Below are 11,272 nucleotides of genomic sequence, written 5' to 3' on the forward strand. Positions count from 1 at the left end.
AGTCCAGTGCCTAATCCACTACACTACAACAGGGCTCCTAGTAACTGCAGCCCTGGGGGATGGGGAGAGGGTAACTCAAACATTGCACCAGATGCTGAGGAAAAGAGGACATTTCTACCCTCTCCTCACTGCCCTCGTGTCACTTAAATGTCAAGTCTGTAGGCCTGAGTTCACTGAGGTAGAAGGGAGGGTTTCAAAACAGACTGATTGTCCTGACGTGGCAATCCCTGTTCTATGTCTAAACATTATTCAAAAGTAAAGAAGGCCAGTGCCTCAATGCATCTAAACTCCAGTCTCTTCTGCTCACTCCCAAGCTGTATTGCCCAATCCCATTGTTCCTGTCATCTCATCCTGAGCATTGAAACGCTGGTCATTCCTGAGGCATCACCCTCCATCCCTCTCAACCTGTAATTTCCTATTGCCATTTGGGTAGATTTGCCCAATGCAATACGTCGTCTGATCTCTTGACTGCTGCTTCCGCGAGTGTTGATAGTTGATCCAAGAAGAATAAAGTCCTTGACAACTTCAATCTCTTCTCCATTGATGGCACCTGACAACTACAACAACAACATTTGGGTAGAAACCTGATCAACACAGCAGCAGTACCTCGGAAAGTCCCTGGCGAAAGGGAAAATTCACATCTGGACTTAGAAACAGAAGAGCCTGGGCCTCTAACCAAAGGCTTACCAGTCCCTAAAAATTCATACTCATCTCCTTAGTTGTTTTTTTTGTTAGGTGCCATCAAGTCGGTTCAGATCCATCACAGTCCTATGTAAAACAGAATGAAACACCACCAGGTCCTGCGTCATCCTCACAATTGTTGCTATGCTTGAGCCCATTGCTGCTGCCATTGTGCCAATCCATCTCATCAGGGTCGCCCTCTTTTCTGCTGATCCTCCGATTTTCCAAGCATAACATCCTTCTCAAGGGACTGGTCCCTCCTGATAATATGTCCAAAGTATAAGAGACAAAGTCTGGTCGTCTTGGCTTCTAAGGAGCTTTCTGGGTGTACTTCTTCCAACACAGATTTGTTTGTTCTGGCAGTCCATGGTACCTTTAATATTCTTCTCCAACACCATAACTCAAATGCATCAAAGCTCCCCTAAATAGACCAGCAGGTGGCACCACCAACAGGGATTTCAAAACCAAAACTAAATTCAAGTGGAAACTCAGATTTTTTTTGTTTATGCAAATAGTTCATTCCCTACAACATTCCTCCGGGAATGTCCACCCCCCCTCCCACCTCCAATCATTCCTCCCCCCTTCCTGTTCTGCATGAACGCTCTCTCCCTCGACACAGAGTGCATGAAGACGCTGTCAGGAGAGACGAGGATCAAAGCACAAGTCTTGAGAAATGTGAGTAAGGTTGATGGGACAAAAGAGGGAATGATAAGCTAAGGGGGAGAATGAATCCTGACTTGGGAAGATAGGACCACCCTTCTCCTCCCCATATACCTTATCAATGATGCACACTGGTGCACACACACAATGACACATCCCACCTCCTCAGGACAAAAGGAGACCTTAGATATATGAGGAAATGGCCACATTCCCTGTCTTTCTCCACTGCATGGCAGGCAGCAGCAAGACAAGGGGGCTCAATCTGCCCAGGAGGAGTACATTCTGTGTGTGCTTCCCATACTCCACAGGTGACTTCTCCCAGAGGCCTTTGCTGAGTCTTTGGGAGCCCTCTCAAAGAGCCATTACTGGAAACCCTCATCCTCAATTAAACCGGTCCCAAGCCAGTCCTGTTCCAGGAAAGGCCCACATCTGGAAGTGGGGGAGAGTGATGAAGCAGGGGAGGAGGATGGGGAATGAAGGGAAGGGAATGTGCTGGCCACTGGACTGGACTCTGCCCTGTGGAAGAACTCCCAATGTGGCAAGGTGCAGAGACTGGCTTACCTTTTACTCAGCCCTACCTGGACTATCGCTATAAGGTTTAGAAGGGGCAAAGAGAAAAGTGCTGAATGTTGTGACCGCCCTCCCCTGTCCATGTCCCCCTCCATACAGTGAGGGTGCTGTCCTCCTCTAGCCCTAGACACCTTTCTTTTCGGCAGGTGGCTTCTTTACATCCTGGTGGCAGTCTTGTTCTGCAGAGTGAGAGGGTCCATCCCCATCCCCCAGAAGCAATTTGGAGAAGTGACGTCCCCTCTGTACCCCAAGCCTTACCCCAACAACTTTGAAACAACCACTGTGATCACGGTTCCCCAAGGATACAGGGTGAAGCTCGTCTTCTGGCAGTTTGACCTGGAACCTTCTGAAGGCTGTTTCTATGACTATGTCAAGGTAGGGGGTCAGGCTGGGGACACCGAGAAAAGACTAAGATGGGCAACTGTGAAAATGAGGTCTTGTGCTCTAACAATCCTCCCACCATGGCAAGCCCCAGACCAGTAAGAGTTGGTGACTGAGTGGAGTTCTGAGGTGAGGTGATGTCATGGATGGGACACCCACTGGATTTAGAGACTCTCAGTAAGCACTTAAGGGAGAAACATGAAGGAGCAAGGTATAGGACCCACTCTCAGGGAACCCACTATCTATAGGAGTCAGAAAAACCTTCTCCACCTGCTGACTTGCTGAGAGTCTGGGAAAACACTGTGCCTCAGTTTCCCTCTCCCAGTGAAAAGCATCACCATGGCTTCCAGTCTCAACAAGAACATGAGGAAGAGAAATGTGTGTGGTGACAGCTTGAGCACAGCCCTCAGCAAGGCAGTGGGCTCGGTCCCCACACAACTTTCTATATCCAACAAAAGTGAGGTTCTAGATTCAGGATTCAAGTTGTTGTTGTCGTTTAACTGTTGTCAAGTCGATTCCGACTCATAGTAACCCAGTATAGAGTTTCCAAGGAGCAGCTGGTGGTTTTAGCAGTCTGGTGCTTATCCGGCAGTGCCAGACCAGGATTCCGGGATTCAATAGAGCCTGCAAAATATCCAGTGAATACTATTCTCAGGAGACCCTTCTGGAAATTATTAAAGAATAACACAAAAATTAAGCATCTTCCTAGCCTAGAGGATTTGGAAAGCTTGTCATTGTGATTTTGGTGTTTTTTGGGGGTAAGGGCCTGGTGGTAGTGGGGAGGAGTAAAGAGGAGTGAGAAGACCTCTTCTGCTTTTAAGAGATCGAGGAGTCTGTGGAGTAAAGAGTCAAGAGAAGTCAAACAATACTTGCTGATGTTAAAGCTGGTGGGTCCCAGAGCTCACCTTTAGTCTAACATACCAGGAGGCATGGCTGGGTGTGAAAGGGTTGAATAAGGTGAAGAGGAGTAAGAAAGTAGAAACTATAGCAGATCAGTGCAGTCACTAGGAAGGAAGGAAGGCAGGATACAGGATGAGGAGAGACATGGGGAAGACATGAGAAGTGGTGGGAGTGAAGAAACATTGGAAAAATCACTTGTTGTTAAACGTTGTCAAGTCAGTACCAACTCATAGCGACCCAATATAGAGGGTTCCCAAGGCTGTAAATCTTTGAGGTAGCAGAAAGACTCATCTTTTCAGTGGCCTCAAACCGCTGACCTTGTGGTTTGTAGTCCAGTGTTTATTCTACAGAGAACCAGGCACAAAATAACATACAAAGAACTTGTCAATGGGAGATTCAGGTGGATAGATGAAAGTCACCTGGGGAGATTTGCAACTAGCAGAGTGTAACAGATAGTGTCCAATTGTGAGGCATAATTCATTCTTGGGCACCAGAGAGAAAGGACCTTCACTCACCTTCCACTGGGACCCATCTCTTCCTTTCCTTTGCCCTTTCTCCATCAGATCTCTGCTGACAAGAAAAACCTGGGGAGGTTCTGCGGGCAACTAGGTTCCTCACTGGGCAACCCCCCTGGGAAGCAGGAATTTATGTCCCAAGGAAATAAGATGTTGCTGACCTTCCACTCGGATTTCTCCAATGAGGAGAATGGGACCATTATGTTCTACAAGGGCTTTCTAGCCTATTACCAAGCTGTGGGTGAGTGATCCCAGAAGGAAGCCCGTTCTTCTGCCATCATATTAAAATGAGGGCCAGTAAAAATATATATATTAAATCCAAAGCAGCCATAGAAAGCTTTTTGCCTAAGAGGCCTCCCAGTTTAGACTCTGTCCCCACTGGCTAGTTCTCAGCGGTTCAGGCGGCCAGAAGCTGACACTGACGTTGTCTTTAAGCCTTTGATGATTGACCCTTCAGAGATCAGCGCCACCACAGGCGTCCGCTAACAGGAATCGAATCCTTTTTGTTCAATCCCTTCCAGACCTCAATGAATGTGCTTCTCAGCTCAACTCTGCCGAAGAAGATCCCCAGCCGCGGTGCCAGCACCTGTGCCACAACTATGTTGGTGGCTACTTCTGTTCCTGCCGTCCGGGCTATGAGCTTCAGACAGACGGGCGTTCTTGCCAGGGTGAGGTCGGGTGTGTATGGGAGGGAGGCAAAGACTGAGCAAGGGCTTGCTGGGCCCCCTGGAAAGTCGACCTGTGACCTGTGGCTGACTGTGCTCTCCTAGCTGAGTGCAGCAGTGAGCTGTACACAGAGCCATCGGGCTACATCTCCAGCCTGGAGTACCCTCGTCCCTACCCCTCTGATTTGCGCTGCAACTACAGCATCCGGGTTGAGCGCGGTCTCACCCTCCACCTCAAGTTTCTAGAGCCTTTCGAAATTGATGACCATCAGCAAGTACACTGCCCCTATGACCAGCTGCAGGTACGTCTTGCCTCCTGTCCCCACTACGGTCCTCTCTTCCCTATTTCCTCCTGTGTCCTCAGGAGACAGGAAGGGTCAATATTATGCATGAGCTAGGCAAGTTCCCAATTGGAAGTGAGTCCTGGGAAGCCATTTCTTTCTTAAGCTGAAAACACACACAAAGCAGGATTCCCACCGCCCTAGCCACCAGGTGATTACCCATCTAGCCCTGGAGGAAATGTCCACACTGAAGCAATAACCCTCTTTCCTCCACCATCAGATTTATGCCAATGGGAAGAATATTGGTGAATTCTGTGGCATGCAGAGGCCCCCTGATCTTGACAGCAGCAGCAACGCCGTCGATCTGCTCTTCTTCACAGACGAGTCAGGGGACAGCCGGGGCTGGAAGCTGCATTACACCACTGAAAGTAAAGTTGCCAGCCAGCAGTGGGGAAGGATGAGGTAGAGAAAAGCAAAAATAAGCGAGTCTGAGATAAACATGCCTCTGGTCTCCTCAACAGCCATCAAGTGCCCCCAGCCCAAGACACTAGACAAGTTCACCATCATTCAGGACCTACAGCCTCAGTACCAGTTCCGTGACTACTTCATTGCCACCTGCAAGCAAGGCTACCAGCTCATGGAGGTGAGGACCCTAGGCAAGGGAGAGAATACCAGTTCAGCATTTAAGGAATCATTCAGATGGTATAGGACCACAGTGGCTTTAGGCTCAGCAACAACTAGAATCATAGTTGTATGAGCTCAAAGGATGACCTTTGAATTTAAAGCAACTGGTTTTTAAACTTAGTTGCACATTGAAAACACTTAAAGCATTTTAAAAATTACTAAACGTCTGAGTCTTCCACTAGAGTTTCTGACTCCATTGACCTGCAGTATAGCCAGGACATCAGGATTATTTAAAGTTCCCCAGGTGATTCTAAGGTACAACCAAATTTGAGAACTACAGATCTAGTCCAATGACTCATTTTGGAATTAGGATTGAATAGGCAGGGGTAGCGAGCGGTACAGGCAAGTAGTGACATGCTCAACATCACAGTGATTTTGCTGTAGAGCAGGAACTAAGACACACATCTCCAGCCTCTTGCCCCAGGGCTCTTTTACACACATTGGTAGTCTCATTTCAGGCCCACCAGCCACAACTTTGCAGACTCAGGAAGGAGCTCAGTCCCACAAAAGCTAGGAAACTAGAATGCTGTTTTTAAAAAGCATACAATTAGAGTTCTCCCTAGCCAGGGACCTGGGACTGAACATTCCCTCCTTGTTTAATAGATCCACCTGTAAAATGAATCAGAATCAGAGAAAAGATTTATAGTATGCCCTTAAGTGATTATTGGTAAGTGCCATGGAGTTGGTTCTGACTCAGCAAGCCTGTATAAGGTTTCTGAGGCTTGTATATCTCTGAGGGAGCAGAAAGCCTCGTCTTTCTCCCATGGAGCAGCTGGTGGGCCTGTCTTCTGACTTTGACATAATATTGTTGTTGTTGTTGTTGTTGTTGTTAAGTGTTGTCAAGTCAGTTCCGACCAATAGCGACCCTGTACAGGGTTTCCAAGGGTGTAAATCTTTACGGGAGTAGAAAGCCTCATCTTTCTCCTGCGGAGCGACTGGTAGTTTCCAACCGCTGACCTTAAGGTTTGCAGCCTGATTCGTAACCACTACGCTACCAGAGACATACTATATTAATTCAATAAATATTGTTAAGGCCTACAAAGTGCCATGCAATGTTCTAGATGTTAAAGATACAGTATTTTAAAAACACTCATGCTCACATAGTCTTTGTGGAGCAGACATGTGAATATTTCATCAAGTCAAGTTAGCCTGATTGAATTGCTCCTTACTCCAGGATACTTGCAGTCACATCATGAGAACCACGTGTCCTGGGTCCAAAAGACTGAAGACTAACAAACTCTGTGCTCCCTTTCCTGTGCCTCTACCATCCTTACCTTTGCATTTGTTGTTCACATATGTAATGTAAAGCAAGATAAATACCGTTATCTCACGTTGTTTACATTTTGCTAAGACATTTGCTAGTTTTCATGCACATTCTCTGGCAGTCTTCTCCCAGACTTATTCTCTGGGATGATTCTTGGTCTTAATAATAATTCGATCATATTGTTCAATTACTTTTCACTTCAGAGGGTAGCATTTTCTTTCCCTACCCTTGAGCCCCTATCATCATCTCAAGCATCCTTGAAAGGGGCTGAGAGCCATTAGTATTTTAGGAAAGGCCTGTGTCCTTAAGAAATGGTACCTCTATTACATTGTAGGAGAGATAAAGTGATACAGGCCCAGACTGACAGCACATTCTGGAAGGAGAGAAACATGGTTCTGCTTCAGAACCAGGGTCTTTTGTTTCAATAGAGAAGACACACAATCTTGGTGTTTTTTTGGTGTGCTTTTGCTGTTATGGTTTTAATCACAAATTGTGAAGTTCAACTGCATCTCAGTGGGAAACAGGCAAGAGTCTAGCAAGATTACTGGTGTCTAACAATTAGCCTGTGCTTGGTGTGTGAGTCAGTGTGCTCACATTTGTAACTCTGGTCAGAAAGGACTGGCCAGGAAGAAGGACACATCCATGACAGAGCTGAAGTCTGAGAGCTTGAGGGATATCTTTGCATTCCCTACTGGTTCTGTGTAGGTAAAAGTAGGAAGGGGGATACTATGCCTCTTTTACTAATAGTACCTCTACCTCTGTTCAAACAGGGGAAGCAAGTGCTGCTATCCTTCACAGCTGTTTGCCAAGATGATGGCACATGGCATCGTGCCATGCCCATGTGCAAGAGTAAGTCACAATTCAAGGGTGTGTCTGCCCCTGGGGTCCGTCCAGGCCCAGCGTTGGGGATCTAGGCTGAGAAAGGAAAATGAGATCTAGTCTGAACTTCTCTCCAAGAGACACCCTCTCTCACTTGTCTTTCAAAGCTTTTGATCTGTCTCAGGAACAAGTGAGTCTTCATCTCAGCAAGATTAATGGACTCTTCCACTCAGAAGTGAATTTTACTCTGTCCAATTCCCATCCCTCTCAAGTACCCTTCCTTCCCAGTGACCATATTTCTCCAAGGTTCTCAGCCTATGACCTATTCTGTGTCCAGGCAATTCACATTCCCCACTAAGGTTGCAATGCAGGCATGTTCACTCTCTTACAACTCTCTGTTCTCTCAAAGTCAAGGACTGTGGGCAACCCCGAAGCCTGCCTAATGGTTACTTCAATTACACCACCACAAAGGGAGTCAATACCTACCAAGCTCGTATCCAGTACTTCTGCCATGAACCATATTACAAGATGCAGACCAGAGCTAAAAGCAGTGAGTCCACACAAGGTAGGAGCCATTGAAAGTGGCAGTCTTCCCTCTTCTTGAGACATACTCTGATATTTGTTCTCAGTGGTGCTGTGGGATAAATCACTAGACTGCAAGGTCAGCTTGAAAACAAGGTTGGTGGCTCAAACTCACCAGCTGCACCTTGGAAATTCTATACAGGGTCATTGTGAGTTGAATGGGACTCAATGGCACTTAACAACAAAGGGGATATGTATTAGGGTATTTGGCCAGGAAACAGGCTTAACAGGCCTAAATTATAATGCCAAGAGGCACCAGGAGAGTTGAAGAAGGAGACATCTGAGTGAATTAAAAAAAGAAGATTCTGAATCTCTTAACCATTACCACCAACACCAACACTAACACCACCACCATTACCACCAACACCACAAATACCATCATCACTATCAACACAACCATCCCACCACCAACAGTAATAATACCATCATCATCACTACCATTAGTAACAGCACAGTCATCACCATATTTCCATCACCATCACCCTTGTCACTGCCACCACAGTCATGTCAACCAGACTGCCAACACCAAACAATTATGTTGTGGTTTCTTGGATATAGGCATACTAATTTAGTCTCAACTCATCAATGGATATAGTTTTAGTTTTTTTAATAAAAGAAATCACATGCATTGTACATTTGAAACTAGTGAAAAAGGGAAAAATAATCTGTGTTATATGTGGTATTAGTTAAGAGCTGAGCTTTGGATTTAGACAACCCTCTTGGTTCTGGCTCTTAAAAGTCATGTCACCTTGTTTAAACTGAATTTCTTCATCTATGAAATGAAGATAACAATACATATTTCAACATGTCCCTGTAGACATAAAATGAGATCATGCAGAGGAAGTACTTAGCATCAAGCATGGTGTATGGTCAGCAATCAGAAAATGTTAGCAACCATTATTATCCATAATCTCACTACCAAAATGCAATCACAGATAAGATTTTGACAAGTTCCTTCTGATTTTTATGCCTACTTTTACAAATAGGGATAATACTGAACATATAGCTATGCATTCATATATATATATATAGAGAGAGAGAGAGAGAGAGTTTCTAACACTTTCAATAATCTATCGTTGTATATTTTTACTTTCCCCTTTTTATTCTTGTTCATGTTGGTTCCTTAACTGTGCTATACACTGAGTTTTCTTACCCTGATCAATCATATCTTCCTGTCTCCCCTCAGGGGCATATACCTGCACAGCCCAGGGCATTTGGAAGAATGAACAGGAAGGAGAAAAGATTCCTCGGTGTTTGCCAGGTGAATGGAAACTTTCTGGGGCCATACTCAATGTCTTTTGCAGCCCAACATGGTCTCAGAAGAAATATGGCACTGAGAATAGAGACAAAGGGAGCAGAAAATCAGAGACAGAGATGTGGAATAAGGAGAAGGGACAAGGAGCAAGGAAGAGAGGAACATAGACAATTGTGTTCAATCCTGATATTCTAGCATTCTCAGTGAGCAAACAGGTAGTCTTCTTTTTTCCTAAAAAAAGACTAAGGGAAACATAGAAAAGAATAAACAAAAGAAAAAGGTTGACAACAGGCCAAAGAAGTAAGTGTGGGAATGGGAGGAGATCAAGAGAAGGAACAAGGCCAAGAGAAAGGATGAGAGGGAAACTGAATGACCATCGGAGGGAGGAAGGGCAGCATCTGGAGTTGACCTGTCCTTGTCTCTCCTGTCTCTCTTCTCCAGTGTGTGGGAAACCAGTCAACCCTGTAGAACAGAAGCAGCGTATCATCGCAGGACAAAAGGCCCAACTGGGCAACTTCCCCTGGCAGGCGTTCACCAACATCTACGGACGAGGTGGGGGAGCCCTCCTAGGCGACCGCTGGATCCTCACAGCTGCCCATACCCTCTACCCCAAGGACAACGATGCACAAACCAATGCCACTGTGGATGTGTTCTTGGGCCACACAAGTGTGGATGAGATCATGAAACTTGGATACCACCCCATCCGAAGGGTCAGCATCCACCCAGACTACCGTCAGGATGACTCCAACAATTTTGAGGGAGACATTGCCCTGCTCGAGCTGGAAAACAGTGTCACCTTGGGCCCTAACCTCCTCCCCATCTGCCTGCCAGACAATGAGACCTTCTATGACAGTGACCTCATGGGCTACGTCAGTGGCTTTGGGATAACAGAGGAGAAAATTACTTCTCACCTCAGGTTTGTCCGTCTGCCTGTAGCTAGACGAGAAGCCTGTGAGTCCTGGCTCCGAGAAAAGAAAAGGAATGATGTGTTTTCTCAAAGCATGTTCTGTGCTGGGGACCCAAACCTAAAGCAGGATTCCTGCCAGGGGGACAGTGGAGGGGTCTTTGCAGTGAAGGATCCTAAGACTGATCGCTGGGTGGCCACGGGCATCGTATCCTGGGGCATTGGGTGCAGCAGGGGGTATGGCTTCTACACCAAGCTGCTCAGCTATGTGGACTGGATCAAGAAAGAGATGGAAGAGGAAGGCTGAGCCCAGGATTCACTAGGTCAGAATCCTGAGAGCAGTGTGTAAAACAGAATTATCCGTCCAGTTGTTGATAACCACTCAGAGCCCATATTAAAATCACTGATGCAGAAAGACATTGTGTGAAAACATTTTCTTTTCTTCAATCTCATCCGCATCCTTTACCTGAAACAACCCAAAAGTCACCTTTCTTCCTTCCAATAATTCCTGAAGACATGTTTTCACAATCTATACCTATCATTTACCTTTTCCATTTTTATACCATTGGATGCTTGAAGAAAACTCTTTTTCCAAATAAAAATCTATAAGAAACTCCAATATATTAAACCAGTTTACCAGTTGCCATTTTACAAAATGAGATCATGCATGATGATCTCATGTGTGGCAGAGGAGAACTGTGCTCCATAGGACTGACTTTCGATGACTGATTTTTCAGAAGTAAATTGCCAGGCCTTTCTTCTGAGGTGTCTCCAGGTAGAACAGAACTACCAACTTTTTGGTTGATAGCCTAGTGCATTAACCAGAGATGCCAAATGAATAAAACTGGTATTTAATTAATATTAAAATATATAGTCACATTTTAAATATTTACTTTGGGAGACAAAGAGAATAATTAAGTTTTTGCACACATTTACAATGGTAGTTATGAATAATAATTTATTTCAGTATTTTACTTTGAATGTACAATACAAAGAAAATCCTGATTTTCTAATATACATAGTTGTAAATATAATGGCTGCTTTATTTTTAAACACTTGCTTTCCAAACCTAAGTATTTTTTAGGAGAGGAGTGCTTTGAAAATTTTGCTT

The 11,272-nt window shown here is 45.3% G+C and overlaps 1 protein-coding gene across 2 annotated transcripts; it reads left to right on the forward strand.

The window, feature by feature from the left end:
* The first annotated feature begins 1,272 nt into the window (after positions 1 to 1,272).
* C1R (complement component 1, r subcomponent) lies at positions 1,273 to 10,779 on the forward strand. 2 transcript variants are annotated; one of them, XM_006862618.1, is made up of 11 exons: positions 1,273 to 1,356; positions 2,058 to 2,286; positions 3,756 to 3,948; positions 4,229 to 4,375; positions 4,478 to 4,674; positions 4,934 to 5,081; positions 5,175 to 5,296; positions 7,372 to 7,450; positions 7,830 to 7,985; positions 9,189 to 9,263; positions 9,699 to 10,779. In XM_006862618.1, coding segments are annotated over exons 1-11 (2,118 nt in total). In that variant the 5' UTR covers positions 1,273 to 1,354; the 3' UTR covers positions 10,469 to 10,779. The 2 variants fall into 2 exon arrangements, with proteins under 2 accessions (XP_006862680.1, XP_006862681.1); XM_006862619.1 differs by having other exon boundaries at positions 1,301 to 1,356; positions 3,858 to 3,948; positions 9,699 to 10,571.
* Positions 10,780 to 11,272: the final 493 nt, after the last annotated feature.

Source organism: Chrysochloris asiatica, unplaced genomic scaffold, assembly GCF_000296735.1.
Source record: "Chrysochloris asiatica unplaced genomic scaffold, ChrAsi1.0 scaffold00050, whole genome shotgun sequence".
NCBI classification, from domain to species: domain Eukaryota; kingdom Metazoa; phylum Chordata; class Mammalia; order Afrosoricida; family Chrysochloridae; genus Chrysochloris; species Chrysochloris asiatica.